The following is a 24,335-nucleotide window of genomic DNA, read 5'->3' on the forward strand; positions in this document are numbered from 1 at the left end:
CCTCATACTCTCCCTGGCTCCTTTTTAAAATTATCAAATATGCTAAGCTATTTGCTAGGCTGAAAATATCCTTAGAAACCCATTGGCAACCTCAATAAGGATGCTGCAATAAAAGTCTGAAATAGTTCTTCCTTGCTTTGGATTTTTCATCTCAGCCAGGAATTATACTGCACAGGACATCTGATATAAATCAGTATGGGCAACAGTGTGTGCTTATTTATTAGCCATGCTCAAATGCCACTCAGTAAGGAAAGTTCTCCAGTTAGCTTACAAAAACAGTATAGATGTGGCCTTGTGAAACTTTCAGAACGTAAGAGCCTGTACTCACTGTGGCTGTCAGCCAGATGCCTATGAGAAGCCCAGCAGCGTGACTTCAAAACACAACAGCCCTTTTCCCACTTGTGACTCCCAGCAAGTGGCTTCTGATTGTGGAGATGTAACATAGTTGTTGTGGCTGGTACCATTGCTAGCCTCTTCACTGACAGCCTGAACATTAAAACCTTATGCGGAATTTCAACATGAGCATAGGGAGAATGGTGCTTGTGTCTCCCTTGTTGCATGGGGAAGAACAGCAGCCCGGCGGGCCCTACACATCCATATGAAAATTGTGTAATTGGAACATCGTGTAAAAATGTAGCATACCAAGTATGTGGTTCCCATCTATGTGTGGAAGTCCCTGTGTGGAATGCCTAGACTTTGAGGGTTGTGAGGCGGGCTGGAACTGGCATGATCCAACCCCCCCCCCCCCGCTGCCTCCCTGACCCTGTATAGGGCTGGCTTCAGTGCCAGGAATAGCACATTCATGGGAAGAAGCAGAATGTGAAGAGGCGTTGAGCTACTGGTATTTACCTTCTTTCTTTTTTGGTCATACACTACTTATCTATTTTTTTTCTTTGCTGAAGCTGTTGTTTGCCCTATAGGACAAACATATAGGATCCTATATAATGCCTGCATGTTTCCTCCTTTGGGACAAAAAACACCCAGGTGGGATTTAGTCAGAGAGGGGCAAATGCAGGAGGAATGCACGGAGCATCTTTGTCAATGTTGGGTATAACAAGTAAAGAAAAAAGGGTATCAAGGTTAAAGCAGCCCAGTGTTAGGACAATTAAGATGACAGCTTTTAATTGTGAAGTGCCTTCCGTGCTTGTTATGGCAGAATGCTAGACTACTAATCTGAAAAATAAAGGAGTAAATACAGATAGGTAATACCTAGAATTCTTTAAATTATAGAAATCTTGGTGCAAAAAAAAAAAAAAAAAAAAGATGTCTAGTGGAGAGTGATTCCTGCATATAGAACTACTGAAGTGTGTGACTTTCCTTCATCTTGTTATGAATCTTTATATGCACCCATATGCTAGTGGGAGCTGGGGCTGAATAACCTAGAATGGTCTGTGGGGAAGAGATGGGACCTAAACCCAAAACAATGTTATGTGCACTGGAAAACCTTAACTGTTCTTACTAGTCCAAGAAATACTTTCCCCGCATGAAACTGCAGTTGTTTGCTGCAGTTGTTTGCAGCCGAAAGTACGTGTGACAAAGTATCCTATTGTTGGTCCCTGCTTCCAATGCCTTTAAAGTTTCCAGGACATCTGTAGTTTAACAGGATGGATATACCCCTTTAATATACAAACACAGTAAGTGAATGAAAAGAGTGGAATCCAGCTGGATGTGCTACGAAGATTGATGTTGCAGCTATATGAAGCCCAGCAGTTGTTGCAGCAAAACAATGAACAATTAGGTTAATTTTGAACTAATGTAAAAGATTACTGTGCACATTGTACTGTCCACCACAAGTGGAACAGTGTGCCTTTTGCTGTTTCAGAGGAGGCGCTCAGGATAAGAACATGTCCTTCTATATATGTATATATCAGTTTTGAACCAGTCATCGTTTAGGCACTGCATGAGGCAATCTGGGCTAGTGGTGCAGAAATAAAACGCTAGCATATTTACAAGGGGTTGGACGAGATGATCCTCACCGTCCCTTTCCGTCTCTGCAATTCTATGATTCCATGAACCATAAGTATAGGAATTAAACAGATGGCAGAGCACATGTAAGCAGATACAGCTTGCTTATTGGCAACTTGAGTCATATCTGCAATTCTTTCGTTAGTGTGTTTAAAAGCCTTGAAAAATTGCAGAACTTTGGTGACTGTACTATTTTTCCAACAAAATGCTGTGGTCTGAAGTATGTTGTTCTTCTGCAGTAAAAGTTCCGTTTTAAAAACTGAAACTGTAACACTTACATGAGTTGTTTACTGAAAATATGGTTTCAGATATAGGACAGGATCTAGTTCTATAACTAGAAGAAATGATTGATGTTTTTCTAGATCTGTGTGTCTAAAAGGTTTTGTTCTGGCTAAGTCCAAAAGTCTTATGACATGCTTATCAGAAACACAGAAAGATACAAATTTAACATATTTTAATCTGCATTAAAAGAAAGTGCATACTATGGAATTCCTTTCATCTTCAAAATAGGGACTGGATGTCTTGAGAGCCAAATTTATATTGGAGGTCATTATAGCATTCCCTTTAGGGTGAATTGAACCAGTCCTGTTCATTCAGCATGTTTGATTTCTGAAACAGAATTTCCTGTTCCAAACCAATACGCTGTGCCTCAGTTCATCCTTTCACTGCTTATAAACTATTAAAAACCATCATTCTTGTCCCCTCTGCCTGTTACTTCTGTGTCATTCTGGATAGTATTCTGTTTAGTTCGCTTTGTAAAATCTCACCCTTTTCTGTCCTTCTCTCATTTGGAGACTAACATACTACTGATTCCATTTCTAAATAGCTAGTGTCCCATTGATCTTGAAAGTACTAAAGGATGCCATTTCTTGTATATATAAAAAAGCATTGCGACACTGACTATTGCAGTCAAATTACAAACCCACCTCTTAAGTAGATTAGTTTCTACTAATCAATGTCCTAGATCCAGTAACATGTTCTGAAAAATCTAAATTTAATTAATGGAATTTACTGTGCAGTGGGGATGAGTATACCCACAAATTATATATGTGTAGCACCTGATCTTTCCAAGGTCCAAATTTAATGGAGGCAAAATTCCAGCCTTAATGGAGCTGAACTTTATGGATGGTAGAGAGAAGTATGAAATAATTCGGACCAAGCAAACCTTTATATTTTATTTCAGTTTCCAAGGTTTGAGGGTGGATGGAAATTGCCACAAGCAAAGTGGTCGTTGCTTAACAGTTTGCCATGTGGCATGTGTATCCTTCAACCATACAGTTTTTAGCCTAGCATTACCATCCCTCTGCACTTTTAAGGAAGCTTTGAAGTGACTCTTATCCAGTCTTCTGAATCCATCTTCAAAGTCTCTGTTTCGCAATGGAGAAGCCACCTTTGTGCACCTGACACATAATCAATAAATGTTAATGTATGTCAACTAACCATTCTTTAGCATCTGCCAGGTTTATTAATATAATACCTAGATTATGCTGTGGCACATGAAAATTAGCCACAGCCTTCCAGCATGTTTAAGCATCCCTGCTACAACCTTTAGGACCGATCCTATCCCTGCCACCCAACCCTGCTCCATGTGCCATCAGAATCACTAACAACTGCTTTGGGTTTGAAGGTAATTCTGTTCTTTATTTTTCTGGTTCAAACTTCAGGAAAAAATAAAGCTTGATGCTCAGAGGGAAAAACTAGAAAAGCTTCAGGAGCTTTATACCGAGCAGAAGACACAGCTTGATAATTGCCCTGAGTCCATGCGGGAACAATTGCAACAGCAGCTAAACAGGGTCAGTAGCATGGATTCCTCTTTTCTTTTTTGTGGAAGCACAAGTGTTGAAAGACGACTTGCTGACTGCCTCTCATCTCAAGGGTTTACTGGTTTTCTGCACTGCTAACAGGATTGTTGCATGGCGATGAATAAATAGAATGTGAAGAGCTGGATTAAAAATTGGTTTGTGATACATACTTTAGAAGTTGCCAACCAGTTAATGTTTAGCACCCTTTGCTTATTGGCAAATCAGAGTTGTGTGTGCCTGTGTTTGTGTACTTGTGATGTTTAGTTGAGCTTTAGGGTAATTTGCTGTAAGCATGTTGGATAAATTCTTGAGTCTAATAACTGCACTTAGCTATCTAATTTTAGCCCTCATTATGTTTGCAGTTGCTTTTAAGTTTCCCTTTGCCACCACTATGAAATTGTTTCCTCCTTCAAAATTGTTTCTTACCCGTTGAACGAAATCTGTTTTATTTTTTAAATTCTTTATTAAATTTCAAGGGAAAAAGAGGAATAAAATCACTGTTGGCATAGATGCTGTTTCAAAATTATAGCTAGGCAAGTTCTATGCAAGTTCACCCACCCACATTCAGTGGGCTTTCTTTTGTTTTGTTTTGTTTTGGGGAAATTCACCCCCCACAATACTGAGACATGGAAGCGTTCTTGGGACAGTGAGAAGGAATAAGCTAGAATACAATGCCAGAAGAAATTCCAGTTCAGATGCATTCTTAGTGTAAAACATTACACTTTCACCCCAATGTTGAATAAAACAATTCTAAATGGAAATTAGCTACATATTCAAGGCATGCTGCTTGGCATATTAAGTGTTTCTTTATGGAGTTCTGCTAAAACCATAGATTAGAGGTGAAGACATGGGGTCCTTCAGATGTTGTTGGACTCCAACATCTACCCCCAGTCAGCATGACCAATACTCACAGAAGATGTGAATTGTGGTCCCGTTACAGCCCATCCCTGCCATAGACAGAGAATTCTGTCCTTCAACAGCTTTGCTTGCCATATTGTAGCAAAAGAACACTCATCTATTTATCCAGGATTTGGCTCACCATTATGAGACACTTGGGTGATGACCATTCATAGACCGAAACAAGATTTCTTTCCCAATCTTCCATTTAGATTCTGTTCCCCTTTTTATTATGGAACCTGCTTTCTTGAACTAAGGGAGACCAGAGTTTTAAACAGCATCTCCTGAATTTCCCAGTTCATACTTAAGACACGAATTCCACATTAGGTGGAATTCTGTATAAATTTCACTTCACTTTTTAATGCTAATGTAGCTTTTGGAGGTTACAGTGGTGGAAGGGTATGTGGGGTAGAGCTGCATACTATCTTTCCATTCATCTGCTTTTCATCCATCTTAAACTTGGTCATCAAGAGGCACAGAACTAGCATCCCTGGAGAATGAGGTAAGAGGGAAGTGAGGTCAAGCCTGTTGGGTGTCCCTTTCCTTGCTTCTTAAATTTTTATCCTTACATCTGCATAGTGCTAGATCATCTTTTGGTTGAGCTGAACTGTGACCAAAAGATCATTACACGGGTGGGACACTCAGATTGATCTGCTATTCAATATCGCGAATTTGAGGGTGTACGTGATACTTTTTAACATCCAGGCAACAGTTCAAAAAACAATGTAAATGGCATAAATAGCTGTTTTTTGTCTTCTTTTTTAAAGGTCTTAGAGTGTGATCTTCTGCACAATAACTTGAACTTCCTGAGCCTTATTTTTGTTTGGGATGGTGCTGCATGCCTACTTTTGCTAATGATATACAACTTTTAAAAAATATATATACACTGACTTTTGTTGTTAAAGGATGCTGACCTGCTGGAGGTAGAAAGCAAACAGTTTGAAGATCTGGAGTTTCAGCAGCTTGAAAATGAGAGCAGGTTAGATGAGGAGAAGGAGAACTTAACACAGCAGCTCCTGCGTGAGGTGGCTGAATATCAACACAACATTGTCAGTAGAAAGGTAAAATTGCTTTAAAAATAAAGTAGGTAATATCATTGCTTTGTTGTGGCTTGGTTCCATTTCGTGAGATGTTGTTCTGGCCAATTACTGGCCAATTCAGTAATTCAGTAATGGATTTATGTTCCAATTCATGTTGAAAAATGTAAATACTATTCATAGGACAGTGAAGATTCACAAAATGTGGCTGAACAAGTTCATGTTTACAGAGCAATCCTAAACACATTTACGGAGGATTACATTCTTGTGAAACTGCTTCCTTTAAGGCCTGAATACTGGAAAATTCATGCAGTCTTGACTTTTTGAAATATGGCAACCCTACCCCAAGGTGATCTGATTTGATTTGGGTTGTTCCAGTTCAGGAAAAAGTAAAGGTTTCCACTAGTTTTCAGCTCAGATTAATTTAGATTCTGCAATTAAAGCTGGCATCCATCCTCAAGTGCTTTCGTTTGTGTTTCTTGATTAAGTACATCTGCACCAGCTAATGTTGTAATCTACACTGCAAGTTAACATTTCTATATATTGTTTGTGAAAATGGTCATTGTATGAAATATACGCAACAACAAGAACTACAGCCAAGAGTTACTGGTGCAGAAGTGTCTTTAGTTTCCTTCCTGGGAGTGTCTTCCTGATCAGTAGTGCATACGTACATTATACTCCCAAGCTCATATTGACTATGTTTTGGTGCTATCTTTGCCATAGGAAAAAATTTCTGCCCTCAAAAAACAAGCCAATCATATTGTCCAGCAGGCGCAAAGAGAACAAGATCATTTTGTGAAAGAGAAGAATAACCTCCTAATGATGTTGCAGAGGGTAAGCACTTTTCCTTGATTCAAAGACAGCAACATTATTGAAAGAGAAGTTGCTGAATTACAACTTACTACTAAACTGAAAACTATGGAGAGATCTGGTCTGAATAGAAATATTGGATTCTTGTCTCATTACACACGCTAAAGCTATTGTTGGTCATCTGCATACTATCCCTTGCTTTTTCCTGTAGGACTAATTGCAGTCGTTAATAGTCATCAACAGGTTTACCATACCCACTGAGAGTCAATCACCCATCTCCTACTACCCTTCTGAGAAAAACCCCACCCCACCCTCCCACTATATATAAGGGACTGGTGACTTCTGTTTCAGTGTATCTTGAAGAAGTGTGCATGCACATGAAAGCTTATACCCAGAATTAACTTAGTTGTCTCTAAGGTGCTACTGGACTGTTTTTTAATTTTTTATTTCGACTGTGTCAGACCAACACGGCTACCTACCTGAATCTAGCAACATCATTGTACAGCTACAATTATCGGAAGATTTTCTTGACAATTGCTCTAAACTGTGCTGTCATTTTGCAGAATGTTTACTAAACGGAATTGATGCCATTCTGTTGTGGGTGTCATCCCTGTTTGTACAGGTGATTTCACAAGCCCTTGGACATGGCCCACTCAGGATTCTAGGCGCATAAACACAGCACACATGTGCATGTTATCCATCCATATTTTATGTGCTTGCCATAGGAAATACTGGTCAACACATGCCAAAAACCAAGATGCTTGTCAAGCTACCTTAAACACATGGCAAGATAACTGTATACTGGGATATGATTTGATGATTGCGGGGGGGGGGGGTTGAAAGGAATGAACAGAGATACAATGCAATTTACTTGTGAACAATTCCAAACAGAGGCTGATATTCAATGTGAGTATACTCAAGAGTAGACCCATTGAAGTGAACGGCTTCAGTTATTTAAGACATTGGGTTGCAGTCAAAGCTAATCCTATTCTGAGTAATCCTATTAAAATTAATGAAGATGACAAAATTGGGTCCATTAATTTCACTGGGTCTCTCCATGACCTACTTGAGTATCACCCAGAAACATTTGTTCATCACTTCATTAATTTTTTTAGTCTAGTTTTTTTTATTTCTGAAGTGTACAAACAAAGCCTGAGACTGTTTGTGATCATCCGTGTGTGTTCTGTCATAGAAGTGATTGCCAACATTTGTATCTGAAATATAACTTATGTCTGCTAACAGGAGAAGGAGAACCTTTGTAATCTAGAAAAGAAATACTCTTCACTATCGGGAGGAAAAGGCTTCCCCCTAAGTCCCAGCAGTCTAAAAGAGGTAAAAATGTGAAACTTGGGAGAAGGAGAGAGAAAGCAGTTACTGTTCTCTGTATTAGATGGTGATTTAGAGCTGCACATTTTATAATATTCAGTGTGAAATGACGTGTGGTCCAGTCTCCTTTGTGTGTAAATGGTTTGCATATATGTTTTTAAAGATAGCTTAGCCGTGCAGGATTTATATAAAATTTGACATAATTTTATCCATTTTTGTCAGGTTTGGGGTTTTTTTGTGTATGTCTGTAAATATGCTTCTATTGTGCTTTTCCCAGCTTCCATACAAGCACATGTCCTTGTGTCTACTTTATGGTGGCGTGGTATTCCTGTGTTGAAGATAATTACCAAAATGACTCCTTCCAGTGTGCACATGCAAACATGGTGGTCTCACCCTTCATACAAAATTTAAAAAAATGAAAACTAAGTCCTACAGATATATTAAGTGTTTTTCTGAAGCCATTCTAATACCTTCCAAAATATAGTTCCTTAAAACCAGAGTTAAAATGTCCAGATATTTCCATCTGTTCCAGAGTATTTCGCTCCAAATCAATCATTCATTTCTAGACTATAGGAACAATTCTGGCAGTGTTCTTGCAAGAGTACTTTTCAGGGACTAAATTCAGTTAGGATTTTTAGAAAGCACATTCTCTTCCAGTATATCCTCCTGCAGCTTGCTTTTGCCTAAAACCCTTCTGCTGCTTTTGCTACTGCTGCTGCTAATCAAATCCTAGACTTATTTATACTTTTAACAGAGAATTGCAGCTACTCTGATGACCTTAACAAAACCCTAGCTGATGAATGTGTCCCTAAATTATTAAATTGTCAGTAATCTATTTTGATATTAACCAAAAAAAGTGAAATTTGCAAGGAGGGTGTTGCTTAGGACCAACAAAAACCTGCATCTAATTGCAGTATAGTAACTCACTGAAATGCACTGGAATAAAGGCAGCCTCCCTTTGCCAGAGATTCATGCTCTTAAATGATTTTTACCATTCCTTTGGAATTTTTCTTTCTCTCTCTCTCTCTCTCTCTCCCCCCCCCCCCCAATCCTCCGGCACACCAATAGTTTGTAAACTGTGCTGGGAGCCAATTTTTCAAAAACATTTTCTGTTGAAGAACTGCCCTCCCATGGTTGTAGATCATAAAGCTACCACATTGTAATCTGTGGTACATGAAATAGCCACGAGGGGCAATAGTGGGAGCTACCTTGGAAATCTAGCAGTATTTTTACATTTAAACGTATTGAACCAAACGTATTAAGTTATAATGGTTCTATGATATGATAGCCATGTTCAAATATATAAAAGGATGTCACATAGAGGAGGGAGAAAGGTTGTTTTCTGCTGCTCCAGAGAAGCGGACACGGAGCAATGGTTCCAAACTACAAGAAAGAAGATTCCACCTAAACATTAGGAAGAACTTCCTGACAGTAAGAGCTGTTCGACAGTGGAATTTGCTGCCAAGGAATGTGGTGGAGTCTCCTTCTTTGGAGGTCTTTAAGCAGAGGCTTGACAACCATATGTCAGGAGTGCTCTGATGGTGTTTCCTGCTTGGCAGGGGGTTGGACTCGATGGCCCTTGTGGTCTCTTCCAACTCTATGATTCTATGATTCTACCTCATTATGAAAACCACTTCAGATATAATGATAACAATTTTGTTTACAGTAAGTTAAAGCATTCAGATTTTCAGTGCTTGTAAATTTCGATGGTTTTAAAAAAATATTTTAATGAAACTTTTTTGTAATACCACAGAAATTGGCTGGATCACTCTAAACTAACTTTCACAGCACACTGGGAACCTTAATACTCTTGCATGCCATTTAGCTTGTGCTTCTTCTTATGTTTAACTTCTGAATTCCTCCCTTTAGGGTTATGTGAGTGTAAATGACATTAGTGAGCCGTATGGCAATTCCACGAATATATCCCCTTCCACTCAAGCCCCCATGGCTGCTGAGGCTGTTCCTTCCACAGCTGGCCTGATGAGCCAGACACAAAATAAAGAGGTTTGTTCTGAGAGACATTTCCCGTTTGTATGCATTTTGCTTGCAACGTTCTGTTCCCTTGGTTTTTGCAGGTTCATGGTAAAACTGCATATATCCAATTTAAAAGAGAGCTAAATTTACTTTTATACCTAGAGTCTGTTTTAGGGAGAAAACTCAGGTTTAAGACTTGGGGCCATCTAAACATCTCCACACCTTGGGAAGAATACTGCAACTGAACCAGGAGCTCTATACAGTCGTACCTTGGAAGTTAAACGGAATCTGTTCCGGAAGTCTGTTTGATTTCCAAAACATTCGGAAACCAAAGTGCGGCTTCTGATTGGCTGCAGGAAGCACCTGCAGCCAATCAGAAGCCGCGGAATCCCCATTGGACGTTCGGCTTCCAAAAATAGTTCGCAAACCAGAACAGTCACTTCTGGGTTTGTGGCGTTCAGGAGCCAAAACGTTCGAGAACTACCTTATTTTTTGCTCTATAAGACTCACTTTTTCCCTCCTAAAAAGTAAGGGGAAATGTGTGTGCGTCTTATGGAGCGAATACAGGCTGCGCAGCTATCCCAGAAGCCAGAGCAGCAAGAGGGATCGCTGCTTTTGCTGCGCAGCGATCCCTCTTGTTGTTCTGGCTTCTGAGATTCAGAATTTTTTTTTTCTTGTTTTCCTCCTTCAAAAACTAGGTGTGTCTTATGGTCTGGTGCGTCTTATAGAGCAAAAAATACGGTAAACTGTTCGAAAACCAAGGTACAACTGTACAGTGTTCATTTGCAGATGGCCTTCCATTAACTACACAATACAGTGAAAACACACACACAAACCTTTGTTTCCAGGGATAACAGCAATGTCAGAAAGTTTCAGATTCACATTCACATTCAGACAAGGCCCAGTTAACTAATTACTTTCTCTTCAGTAAGGGGAAAGGATGTTTTAGAGGTATATCAGGCTGAAATAAGGGACAAACCTTTGAAAAGAAGGTATATTAATTATGGATCCCCAAAATTTGGGTTCTCCTCCAAACCTTTTCCAGTGTTTTGCAACAAACCCCACCTGTTTTCTTCAGCACTGCCCAAACTGAGTAACTGATACATCAAACCCTGAAAAGGTACATTGACATTGTAGAGTCAGCCTTTTAGAAAGCTGAAAATCATATGGCATTCGGACAACAGACCAAGTACTTGGGTATGACTTCTGTGGAATGAGGTTTAAAGCACATAAATTTGGTTTTACTAAATTGTGGAGTTCACTCAAGCATCACTTGGTGGAATTTAACATTGTGAGTGTAGAATATTTTACGCTCTTTATGTCCCATTAATTTATACAAATTTAAGTATATCCCAAGATGCTATTTTCTTCACACTGTTCCCTGGTTGTTTTCCCAGCTGTTTCCTGTGACTGTGTGAGGGGTGGGGGAGAAGCACCTTTTTAGCTATGAAAAGAAGTAATTCCATATCCAGAAATATTTAACTGCTGCCATAAATAATACATACATAATGTACATTAGCTGCAGGAATTGAGCCTGGTATATCTAATTTTAATCTAAACACTTCAGCCACAAAAGCAGTTAAATCTGTAAAAACATGTGTTTTTCATTTCACCATCAGCGTTCATACATTTTATTGCTTTGGTTTGGATAGCCCCAGATCTGCTTTCACCCAGTAGAATGCTGCAAGCCCTTAAGTAAACTCCTTCGACAGAAAATGCTGCTTGCCTGCTTTCTCTGCACCTGCCTGTTATCACCTGTGGGTTGCACCTCATGCTTCTCATCATGTAGGCTGATGAAGCAAGTCCAGATGTTGTTGAAGCAAGCCCAGATTCCCCAGATGTTGTTGAACTACATCCAACATCATACCCAGGCAGCATGGCTAGTGGTCAATGATGTTGAGAGCTGTAGTCCAACAACATCTGGGGACACAGGGTTGGAACAGGCTGCTTTGTACTACCATAAAATGCTTCTCTCTGTGTGTATTGCTGTCAGCTTGTGTGTCATCCTGTTTAGAAGCCTCTGAACGTAATTTCTCTCTTTCCTATAAAGCTAAGATCGCCTCTCTGTTCTGGATTTGTGTTTCCTCACTCCCTTTCTCCTCGCCCTCTTGCACAACTTTCACCAGCCCAATGGTCTGAGGTCAGGGCTGCAAATGTAGAGCCTTTTCCTTTGCCCGACACACCACCACCTCTTCCAGCTAAGAAACACCGAAGGCAGTCACAGGTAACCTGCCTGAAGGCTGACTGCCTTGATAACCATGTAATTATTTTTGCACGGACTTTTCTGCTTCAGTCTGAGGGAGTGCATGCAAAACAGGCCGTCATAAAATCCTGCCAACCAATCAGGTGTTGGAAGGGAGTGAGGAGGGTGCGCCGGGGGGGGGGGGGCTGAATTCAACACCACATTCCCTTTCCATTACAGTTGATTGGTGGAATTCTAACATTTTCTAAAGGACTTTGCATGCACAGCCCCCCCCCCCCCCGCAGCCTTTTTTTACACGCGCATAGTGCCCTGAGCTCTGTCACGGTGTTCATCTCACAGTTTCTAGGTCAAACTAGCAGAGTTCAGTACCTAAGGGGGGAGAGAGACCCACTTACAATCTGTTCTTGCTTCTGTGGACATCAGTCGTTATTTGAATATCTGTATAAGGTTTTTTAAAAGTTATCTGCATCTTCCTGATGTTTGCCAGCTGATATTTTCTGTTAATGAGAGCCACACAGAAAAATATATTAACAGTGAAATGTTTTATTCAACAACTTGGTCTTGTATTTATGGCATGTAGAAATACTACAGCTGTTGCTTCAGAAATCTCAACTAAGAGAGGCATTTGCAATCAATAGTTTAGAACAGTCGGAATACCAGTGATAGATCAAGTTTAAAACATTTATTTTAATAGATCAGGAGTTGCTTATTTTCTTTCAGTACCATGTATGCCTTAAGCTTCTAAAAAGTAGTAGTAGCTAGTTTGAGATCATACTAAACTGAAACTGCAGGACAATTAGTTGGATCCAAACCTAGCACTCTGCTCATGGAAGAATTCTGTGGACGCAGAGAGCCTTTCCACAAGTGGAACCTTTCTTCATGAGTGGAGCATTGTTCGGATGAAACACATAATATAGGAGATGGAAACCTGTAACATCGAAGTTTTCTTATTTATGAAATTTGTATACCATCCTTGATCCATAGATCTCTGGGCAGTTCACAGCATAAAAATACAATATAGAAACACAAAATACATAATAAAAACAGTAACAACAACAACAAAACAATCACTACATCCCCCCTCACTTTCCCGCAAACATATTTAAAAGGATATAGGATATAGTCAGCCAAAGGCCTGGTTGAAGAGGAGTGTTTTCACCTGGCACCTAAAGGTGTATAATGCTGCAGGCAGACCTCCCTTTGTGGGATTAAATCAGATTTGTTTTAAGGAAGCATGTTGGCCAGTATAAAGCTGTGTATATTTTTTTTACAAACCCCTACTATGAATCAACTCACAATGCCACAATTAGACCAAATAACTTTGTCCTTTTGTTCAAACAGTAGTTGGCATTATGTAACATTTCTGTAGCATTGTTTCATGTCCAATGTGCTTAATCTTTTTACTTTAGTGAAAATGTCACAGTAACTTTTGGTGATTTTTACCCATCCTAAAATGGGACAGCTGATTCACAATCAGTAAGATATGTATCCAGTGTCCTATTCAGAACTCTGCATAAGAACATAAAAAGAGGCTGCAGGATCAGGTCAATGGCCTATCTAGTCCAGCATCCTGTTCCCACAGTGGCCAACTTGGGGTGGCCATGAGAATGAGGCTGTACATGCTTGTCCTGTCTGCAACACTCTACTGTTCCATCATGAGCAGGAATATCTGATGGACTATTCTAAGTGCCTTCATCTGAACATAGAATCCTATACACAGCTGGGAGCCTTGATTGTGCAGGGCTCCCAATCACAGGGAAGAGTCTAAGCACTCAGTCAAACACACTTAGAATTCCCCTACAGAGTTTTCATCTCAATGCATGAAGGTTGATGTTAGGGCAGGAGTAGTGCACATGGCCCCTTCCTACTCCTTAGTTTCTGCCCTCGCATGTTCTCTTGGATGCCTGAATACTATCCCAAATGATTCAAAATCTCCTTAAGTTTCATTGAAACTTGTCCAGGGAATCTTCCTTGTAATTTAATTATATTAAATCACCCTTGAATTTTTTTTAAGGCACTCTTAGTTTAAATCTGTGAAACTGTATAACATTTCTCTTTTTGGTTTGTGTGTGTGCTGTAATTCCTATGCACTTAAGAATTTTTAAACAGAGAAACTCTCCCCTACTGGCTTTTCCTTGTGCTGTTTTGGGCTGTGTTTTCAAACAGCATTTAGGTTTGTTTGTGAAATGCACCTTGTTTAACGCCAACATTTACAGCCGGCAGGCTCCCATATGATCACACTGCAATTTCATATTTTTAAGCACTTCCGAAATCTGGAAGAGAGGAAGAAGCAGCATAAAGAAGGCCCATACACGAGTGATACTTTGCCACGCAAGAAACCAGCTCCCTCCGTGTCTCCCCATTTCAGCAGTTCTACTCTTGGAAGGAGTGTTAAGGTGATTATAGATTATAATATCTCGGAACACAAGTATTTAGTTCATCAAAGACAAGCAGGAATGTAATTTCTCAATTTGCTTTAATTTTTGCATCCCGTTGTGTAGTCTGTGATTCCTTTTACTTTATTCCTGTTTTACTTCTTTGTTATTTCTTCCATTAATCTCTTTGTCTTAAATTGAGCAGCCCAGATTCTTTTGATTGTACTGCAGTGTGACTTGGTGTGCTGACTGAAATGAGCAGAAACAGTTTTCAGCTAAGGCAAAGCCACCATTGGACAGCAATGGATGGCTGATATTTGTGAATACTAATCACTATTGTTTTATGCAGGGTCATCCTCCACTTGGACAAAGCAACAGCTGTGGCAGCGTACTTCCTCATTGTTTGGGAACTATGACCAAAGAGTCTGAACCAAGGAGGATGCATAAAGGTAAGGCTGTTCAAAAATTATCCTCATACACTGCAACACAATGCCATTGAAAAGGAAATCCCATTTCACACTAATCAGATTTTCTTTTTAATTTGATAAGTGGAAAATGCATTCATTCAGCTGCAATGCTTTTTTGAGTCTTAGATTAATTAAGTTTTCTTAATATAATTATTGATTGCACACCAAAATGGGAAATGGCATGATTCTATTTGAATTATTTTATACACAAACCACTCTGTTCTTGCATAAGTGTGTGCATAATACTCTCAACAAGTGGGCAATATCTTTCCCAGTGCAACCTTATTTGTGTCTGCTCAGAAGGAAGCCTCCTTGAATATAGTAGGACTTGAATATGCTTAGGATTGAGCTGTGCATAGAATTATAGCTTTAGACTGATTAAAAGCCGGGCACCCTGTTTAGAAAACGGATAATCCCGTGAAACTTCATGGTTCTTGATCTTGAATGTTATTCTGACTGGTCCTTGAGCGTACCAGCCTTCCAGAGCCTGATGCTCTTACCTAAGATGTGTTTGTTCAGTCTATTGTGTGGGACGATTTGTGCATATCCAGTCCCTGTGCACTACAATGTGCACATTATATAATGCATTTATATTGCATAATATAAAGCAATTTAAAGTGACAGCTTGGACCTTAAATACCTTTTCCTTCATTACGACTGGTCCATTAGATGCCCCAAAATGCTTGTACAGTCGTACCTTGGAAGTTGAATGGAATCTGTTCCGGAAGTCCATTCGACTTCCAAAACGTTCAGAAACCAAAGTGTGGCTTCTGATTGCAGCGTTTGGGAGCCAAAACGTTTGAGAACTAAGCTGTTTGAAAACCAAGGTACGACAGTAGTAACTTCTTCTTTCTTAATGCTTAAGATAACTACTGCAGTACTTGTGTTGAGTCTTAATGAGTCTTCATTTGACATTAATTACCTACTACAGAAACTATTGGCTAAGCAAATTTTTATGAGTTGGTGATTGATTAATATTTGGACTAACCCAGATGCTGTCGGACTCCAACTCCCATCAGCCTCAGCTGGCACAACCAATGGTCAGGGACGATGGCAGCTGTATTCCAATAGCAACTGGAGCTACTGTTTCCCCATCCCTGAACTAAACTATTAATGGAGAAACCCTGTTTCTTAGCTGTGAATCTTCTGCAACCATTCAGATGATTGCAGCATTACTACTATGCTAATGCACATTAAAGGGACCTAAAGAGAACTACATAAAGGCAAATGGGACTTCATAACCTTAGAAGCCTTTATTTCTGCAGCTGCCTTTTTGTCTGTGGACTAAGGCAAGGTGAATTGGGCTCTTCACATATGCAGCAGTAATCAAGAAGTGTAATCCTAAACATGGAATTTATTCCTGGTAAAGGCCTGTAGGATTGCAACCAAAAAACTGATGCTTAAAATTATTAAAAGTAATTCAGACTTTTAGATTGTGATGTGTTCTCCCAAGAGAGCTAGGTAACTTTAAAATTATTTCTTATAACAAGCACATGTGCATTTATTTGAAATTAAGTTCAAATAGGACTGTAGCCCAGAATAAACTGTACTAAATAAAACTGTGCCCCAATACATAGATTAGCCAGCTTATCTTTGCCATGTCTGCATTCTGTGCTTGTAGCTCTTTTTAGCCTATCTAATTATTTTATCCTGCTTTTAAATGTCTATAGCATAACACTTTTTTATTTTTTTATGTCTTATTTAAATCAGGAAAAAGCAGAAAAGGTATGAGGAATGTTCTTTGTGTGGCTGTATATGTTTGCTTTTGTGGTTGTCACAGAAAAAAGGGACACCATCAAGTCATTCAGAACCAGCAAATGTGGAAATTCTAAAGTTCCTTTAATTTTTTTCCTGGTGGTTGTGGTGATTTTTGTAGCTCCCTTCAAGCTACATTCATGTGCAAGCAGCCTGGCTTCTACCATTTTGTCTGCCTATCTATGTGATGGGGAAATGTCTGCAATGGAGAAGTCTGCTGCATGTGTGAAGACTTGCATGATCTAGAACCCTGTGGAGTCAGGGTTCCACATCACGGAGAGAGCTTAACTGCATTTTCAGCAAGCTTCCCCATTGCAGTCAATCCCCCAACATGTGAATGGCAGGGGATGAGACAATGGAGACAGCATAGCTCCACGATCCCCATTATAAGATACAATCTCATGTTGGAAAACACCTGAAGAGGGCTTTAAAGAATGAATGTTTGAAGATAAACTTTGCCCACTGCTGCTGCTGCCAGCTTGGATTTGCAAATGAAACTTGAAATGAAACACAATACTGTAAAGGTTAACCACCTGATTCCTTCTGTATTGTCTAGTCTCAAATATTTATTTTCATGCAATTCCTCTGCTGCTGACTATAAACCTGATGTTTCTTCAGAGTCAATCTGGTTCATATGTCAGCAACAGAGGAGTTGCATGAAAATAAATAAGAGAATTCACAGATTCAAGATTCTGTTCACACACTTGGCAGTACAGCAGCGCCAACCAGTTTTAGAAAACGTGCTAACCCACAAAATTGTGTAGCATCCTGCTTTTCTGTAACACATGAGTCTTTACTGCTCTTCTGTGCTGAAGGATGCAAAAAGATTATCGAGCATAATAAAGAAGCAGCAATGGAACAAAACATTGACAATAAAGTTGGACATCTCCATGTTTTCTGGGTTGGCAACTTCAGAAAGATGTGACAAATTATTCGTGTTTGCAGCACATAGGAGAAGTAGACTGGTCTGTATAACACTGATCCAAAATAATAAAAAGGGGGTATTTTGAAGAATTTATGTTTACTTGACTGTGTTCCTTATTAAAAAACAAAACCTTTGAAATGAATAATTGTGATTGCAACATAGATTGCATTCAAAAAAGTTATTATAATATCATTTCAATAACTGGCATTGCTTTTTAAAATTTATTTTTGCTTCTTTTCTGTGTACTTCTAGTAATCTTTTTTTTCCTGTTTACCTCTAAAAACCTTTAACCCAGTTTGCTTTTCTATCAGATGTAGTCTTGCATGTCTTCCTGGATTAAAGCTAAACTAAACTGAATGCTGTAGTTTTCCTCTGGATTAATAACTTCAGATTTAGTAGTGTATCTTTGGTGCTTAAGTGTCTGCAGCACTCCTAAACAGCTAAATGCTGTTGGAGGCGGAACAAACCTCCAAAATAATTCCTCCCATCCCAAAAATGCCCACCCCTGACCAAACACGTGCCACAGTGCTGCGATGCTACATGTTATGAATAACTCTTCCCTCCTGCGCTCAAGACTTCCAATGTTTGCTGAGACAAACAGAAAAGCCAGTTCAGCTGATTGCACCAAATAGTGTTACACATATGTATTACTTTTTCACCAATGCAAAATTAATATATTGAATTTGCTATAACCAAGTATGTAATGGTCACTACAGCTCATAGCTTTTTTAAATGGATTAGCTGAATTCAAAGGGAATAGCAAAATAGGGCAAAGATGTATATCTTTAAACGCTAGATGCTACAGACAAACAAGATAATGGCGTCACTTCCTCGCAAGTTCCAGATGCATTTTCCCCTCCAAAATTTATTTTCCCCAGATCCACTTCATTACATTCTCTCTCCTACTACTCAACATTTCTATCTGCTTTTTTGTTTGTTTAGTCCCTGTAGCACAACCCTCATTTTTTCTCCTTCAGTTCTTAATGGGCTGCCAAGAGGTCCTTTCCCTGCACAACATTCAACATGAGTCTATCGGACAGGGGTCAGCAAACTTTTTCAGCAAGGGGCCGGTCCACTGTCCCTCAGACCTTGTGGGGGGCCAGACTATATTTCAAAGAGAGAGAAAAAAGAATGAATTCCTATGCCCCACAAAAAACCCAGAGGTGTATTTTAAATAAAAGGACACATTCTACTCATGTAAAAATATGCTGATTCCTGGACCATCTGCAGGCCGGATTTAGAAAGTGAGTGGGCCGGATCCGGCCTCCGGGCCTTAGTTTGCCTACCCATGCTATAGGAGCAGGTGGGATACACTCTTTTCCACCGGCATACTGGTGTCAGCACCAGACCACAGCCCAGAGCCTCTAAAACATGAAAGTTATGGCTATGGACATGCATGTGCAATAGTTTTTAAAGGATGTGTGTGTGTGTGCACGTGCGCCTTTTTCCAAAATAGTGGTTAGTGTTGGCATGCTGCAACAACAGTGAGCCTCAATGCTCACCGACTCAGGACTCACAATTCCTTCTGATGTCTTCCCTTTCCACTGAACCCAGAGTTTAATTCAGTTATTTAGGAATGTAGGCACTGAGGAGGAAAAAATTAAGTTGTATGTATTCTTCTGTATGGGAAGAAAAAAGAATGTAGAGTTCTATGGTTTGCCAATAAGAATCTGTAACTCATCTGTAACTCCAGTACCTAAATAACGATGGTGCGTGGTCTTAAGAGTTGCATTTGTTCTTCGGCAATAATTAAGGAAGGAATAATTTTACCTTATTTTTTCATAGTGAGAACAAAGCATATGCTTTAGTTTGTGTTTTGAAAGTGTCCAGAGCTGTCATATGGCAAACTAATTTAAATTGATACTCAGAGGAATTAAAGTAAGAATGCAACTGATTTGCTAGCTAAAAGCAGTCAGTACTTTTAAATGCTCTCATCTGGATTTTTAACCCAAATTCCCCAAATGGCAAAATGATAGTAATTTCTCTTTTCTTCTCTTTTCTTCTCTCTCTCTCTCTCTTACAAAAAAATTAAGGAGCAATTAATCATTCCAAAAGTGCAAGTATTAAAGGTAATTTTTATCCATTGTTGCAAGTTGTATCCTCCTAATTTTCTCCAGTGTTCTAACAATGAAAGCTTCATGTGCATTAATGCTTGCCTTTAAGTTACATGTCATACTGGTATTGGCTTTGTATCAAATTATGTGTGTTACAAACTATTCCAATGTGATTTATTTATTTCTTACAAAATATTTCTAGGTCACCTTTCCAGACCTATCCAAGGCTGCTTACAACGATAAAAAACATACAAAAAGAGGAACTCAGCAATACAAAAGCTAAAATTATCAGATCCCATCAGAATAAGGACCAATAAGATATACATATGAAGCCAACCAATAAATCATTTTTCAGCCAGTAACTTACACATAGTATTTGTCTGCTTGCACACCTTTATTTAGCAAACAGTGTTGCAGATATGTTGTCCAGATGGACAACCCTGTAATCTGAAATCTCATTTTACAAAAAGAGACAAAGACTGACAAAAGACATATACTAGAATACTGATCAGAAATATGTCAGATACATAATCCAATTAGCTGCTGTTTTACTAAGAAAGATGGTTGTAATAAACATTTGCAGTGCTTCGATCCCGGTTAGAATACAGCAGTGTTCAAAACGCTTCTCTTTTTTAAAAAAAAATATTTTTAAAAATACAAAAGGTAGGAAAATTAACTCATATTTTTCTGCTTCTCATTCTAGGTTATAACAACCAACATATTTGTGAAGATCAAATCCAGAAATCTCCCCAGTTCTACAGCAGAACTGCTTCTGAATCGAATGTGTATCTGAACGCCTTCCATTATCCTGATCATAATTTCAAGGACCATGCCTTTGATACTCTAAGCTTAGACAGTTCTGACAGTATGGAGACCAGCATTTCTGCCTGCTCCCCAGATAATATCTCCAGGTAAATAATTTTTTCCCAGTAAATTTGACACTTTAAAAATATTGTTTTTTTAAAAAATATATGCAGTTTAAGGGCTTATCCAGCATCCTAACATTATTTCTAAAGGCACCCTTAGTCCCCATTTAGTGGATTGCAGAGGGTCATACGAAACAGTATTTTTCAGGCATGTACATGCATAGATAGTTTCACTGATAGAGCAGAAGTTGCACTTATCACCTGTACTTTTGCTACAGGTAATTTCATAGTCTTACATATATTGTTTGCACTGAGTTTGTGTCTAGTTCTCTGCACATGTTAAGGTAACCAGAGTATACACAGATCTTGTATCCAAACTTATCAACAAAAAGACTGAATTACATCTCTAATACAGAACTGTTTTCTGAAAGTCAGACTCTCTTTTCTCTCTTCTTTACTAGTGCCAGTACTTCAAATGTTGCAAGAATAGAAGAAATGGAAAGACTTTTGAAACAAGCTCATGCTGAAAAGACTCGATTACTTGAATCCAGGGTAATCTAACATTAGCAAACATTGTTATAGTACAAATTGACTTTGTATCCCCAGCAGGGGTTTGAAAGGGTTCCGTTTTCACAGAATTCGTTTTGAGTTATTTCTTTGCTCCTGCTTCAGTCCCTTTTAAAATTACAATTTTATCCACTTGCCACAAATATAAAAATATTTTGTGGTTCTGCCTAATAAATACTCAGTATAGTACAGAGATTCCATGTTCTAAACAAAACAGATACTCCTATCCTTAGCATAATGAATGTAGCCACTGTGGGCAGTAGATGTTTTCATCAGCCTCTGTTTATTATAGCTGAGTGATTGAAAATATGCCACATGTTGTTATTTGAAAACTTCTAGACACAGGCGTTAACTGAAATAATTAAAAAGTAAAACCCTTGACCCTGAGGCAAAAATATTTACTTTTCATTCTGTGCCAAGGCCTCATCATTTATATTTATGTTCGGTTCCAGCATTATTTCATAGTCTCATTTTTACGGGCATATCTTAGACACAAGGTGGGTGGGTAGTAATAATATATTTGTTTGTGTCATGTTTGTGTCATTAGAACAAGAGTTTAGTTAGGATTTGCCATCAGGCAGTACAATACTGTAGAACTGGCACACCGATGAATGAATTGGTAGGGAATGAGTTTGAGCTTGATGTGTATTTAATAGGGTTGGGGTTTTTGTGTTGTTGTTTTTAAACTAACACATTTCTAATACAATGTTGGTGGGGTGGCTTTTAGGAACGAGAAATGGAAGCTAAAAAAAGAGCGCTGGAAGAAGAAAAGCGTCGCAGGGAGCAGCTAGAAAAAAGACTGCAAGAAGAAACTAGCCAGCGACAAAAACTAATTGAAAAAGAAGTTAAGATACGTGAAAAGCAAAGGTCGCAGGTAAGAAAATGCAGGCACTGAATGGGAAGACAAATATTAAGAGATGGGAGGTCAGCTCAATTGCAAGCAAGACACTATGGATTCTCACTTGTGACAGGCCTTGTGTCCCAAGGTTTAAAGCAGGGGCTGTGCCAACTTTTTTTAGGCCTGTGAAAGCAATTGGGTTATGAGTGACTGCTGTGAGGGCCACCCACTCTGGTCGTGTCTTTCCCTCTCCCCTGGATCAGCCACTGTGTAAGCACACAGACTTTGAAATTATATTAAGCCTTTCTAGAATGAGACAGATGCAGTTAACTTAAAACTAGGCTGCTGGTAATATATAGCCAGCAGAGGTCACTGTGCTACCTGTCATTCCTTTATCTCCCAGGGTAAATACTGAATACCAAACTAGACAAAGTGACAGAGATCTGTGGTCAGATGTTTCCTTACTCTTTTGTAAAAAGCAGACACTCTCTCCTCCCTTCCAGTTCTCTTCAGTACTATGGCACTCACCTAAAGGTTGAGAAAACACACATTTATCTAAAAAAATTCCTTCCAGTAGCACCTTAAAGACCAACTGAGTTAGTTCTAGGTATGAGCTTTCGTGTGCATGCACACTTCTTGTGCATGCACACGAAAGCTCATACCTAGAACTAACTCAGTTGGTCTTTAAGGTGCTACTGGAAGGAATTTTTTTATTTTGTTTTGACCATGGCAGACCAACACGGCTACCTATCTGTAACTGGAACACATTTATCTATTTCAACTTCACATATTTAAATGTGCACTTAAAATATGTGAGGGGTATGTACGCCTTCAAAATGTAATGTATGAAATTGATGCCTTTGTCACATAATTTAGACTGAGATTATATATCACGAGGGCTGTTGACATTTGGTTTCTAAGGTTGTGACTAAGCACTCTGTGTGTAAGTGTGCAATAAAAAGTGTAAGTTTCAGATTTGGGTACTTTATTTCAGGTGTTGAATGCACCTGAAATATATATTTTATATATAAGCGAAGAAAGGAAAAATACTGATTTTTTAAATTTATTTTTTGCTGTTCCCATTAGTCTCGCCCTTTGACTCGCTATTTACCTGTCAGAAAGGAAGATTTTGATCTACGCAGCCACATAGAGACAGCAGGGCACAATATAGAGACCTGTTACCATGTCTCACTCACAGAGAAGACCTGCCGAGGTTTTCTTATTAAGATGGGAGGGAAAATTAAAACCTGGAAGAAGCGATGGTTTGTGTTTGATAGGAACAAGAGAACATTTTCTTATTATGCAGGTAAGTTGTATGGAGCCTTCCTATGGTTTGTCTATTAAGTTACATCAGTGCTGCTACTTGTAATTTAAGTTACTTGTTGCTTGCCTAATCTTACCCGTTTACATTTTATCTTGTAATAACTCACGGAGCTTCCTAATGCTCTGATGCTTCTAGTCACATGACTCAGATAAAGACATGCAGGTAAATCTCTTCTTAGCAAACTGAGTCATCCTATTTGTTTGGAACTTTCACCAGTGGGACTTAACTCTTGGTAAAACAGTTGTACCTCAGAAGTTGAACAGAATCCGTTCCAGAAGTTTGTTCGACTTCAAAAACATTCGGAAACCAAGGATTAGCCAACTGGAACCCGCGGAACCCGCATCGGACGTTTGGGTTCCAAAGAACGTTCGAAAACCAGAACACTCACTTCTGGATTTGCGGCGTTCGGGAGTCAAAACGTTCAAGTTGCAAGGTGTTCAACTTCCGAGGTACGACTGTAATGATTTGGGTTGCTGTCTCCACCACATATAGACTACAATCCTTGTTAGTAATTTCATTCTCTCATTGCTGTTGGATCTCGCGATCCACTGTTTACATTCCATAGTCTTAGGAGTGTGGGAACAGAATTCAGACACTGTATTTCCGTTTTATCTGCTTTTGTACTTTCTCTCTTTGTTCTCTGCTTTCGGACAGAGAAGACATGTGTGAAGCTGCTGCTCACACTCAGCCATGTTTGTTGTTTTGATCTGCTGTAAATAAAGAAGCTTTTGCGATGCCAAATACCTACAATCGCTTCTTGCTGATACTCTGCTGATGCTAATAGCGTGCCCACAGCTCCACTGGATGTGAGTCGATGGACACCTGCATACGAAGAAGGAATGTATGCATAATCCTAACCTGTGGCTGGGCTTTATGGAGTGGCACAGCTAGCACCACAGCCACAGCCCAACTGCTTATGCCAACCAGGGCAGAAGATGAGAGCGCAGGAAGAAATGCTCCATCACTGTACCAGCTACCAGGTTGGCACAGCAGAGGCAGATTATGCCCCTTGCTGTCACCTGCTGGTTGCATGGCTTTCTCAGGATGCAGCTGACCCTGTGCTGGCCCTGTCTTTGCCAGGCTCCATGGATACAGTTTTGTATATGTGTATATGTGCCTGCATATGCTTTGTTCTTCTTTACAAAGCACT

The 24,335-nt window shown here is 39.3% G+C and overlaps 1 protein-coding gene across 10 annotated transcripts in view; it reads left to right on the forward strand.

Annotated features, from left to right (window-relative positions):
• The window catches only part of PHLDB2 (pleckstrin homology like domain family B member 2), a 73,244-nt gene that overhangs the window by 44,287 nt on the left and 4,622 nt on the right, over window positions 1-24,335 (forward strand). For 3 of the 10 annotated variants that reach the window (XM_081859612.1, XM_081859613.1, XM_081859614.1), the window contains 13 exons: window positions 3,630-3,758; window positions 5,570-5,725; window positions 6,425-6,535; window positions 7,754-7,843; window positions 9,707-9,841; window positions 11,862-12,035; window positions 14,276-14,410; window positions 14,739-14,838; window positions 19,570-19,605; window positions 20,294-20,501; window positions 20,918-21,008; window positions 21,751-21,897; window positions 22,948-23,167. In XM_081859612.1, coding sequence (XP_081715738.1) covers window positions 3,630-3,758; window positions 5,570-5,725; window positions 6,425-6,535; window positions 7,754-7,843; window positions 9,707-9,841; window positions 11,862-12,035; window positions 14,276-14,410; window positions 14,739-14,838; window positions 19,570-19,605; window positions 20,294-20,501; window positions 20,918-21,008; window positions 21,751-21,897; window positions 22,948-23,167 — 1,732 coding nt within the window. The remainder of the gene's footprint in view (window positions 1-3,629; window positions 3,759-5,569; window positions 5,726-6,424; window positions 6,536-7,753; window positions 7,844-9,706; window positions 9,842-11,861; window positions 12,036-14,275; window positions 14,411-14,738; window positions 14,839-19,569; window positions 19,606-20,293; window positions 20,502-20,917; window positions 21,009-21,750; window positions 21,898-22,947; window positions 23,168-24,335) is intronic. The other 7 variants (XM_081859616.1, XM_081859615.1, XM_081859617.1 and 4 more) reach the window with 7 other exon arrangements.

The sequence above is a fragment of the Podarcis erhardii genome, assembly GCF_964252035.2.
Source record: "Podarcis erhardii genome assembly, chromosome: 4".
NCBI lineage: Eukaryota > Metazoa > Chordata > Lepidosauria > Squamata > Lacertidae > Podarcis > Podarcis erhardii.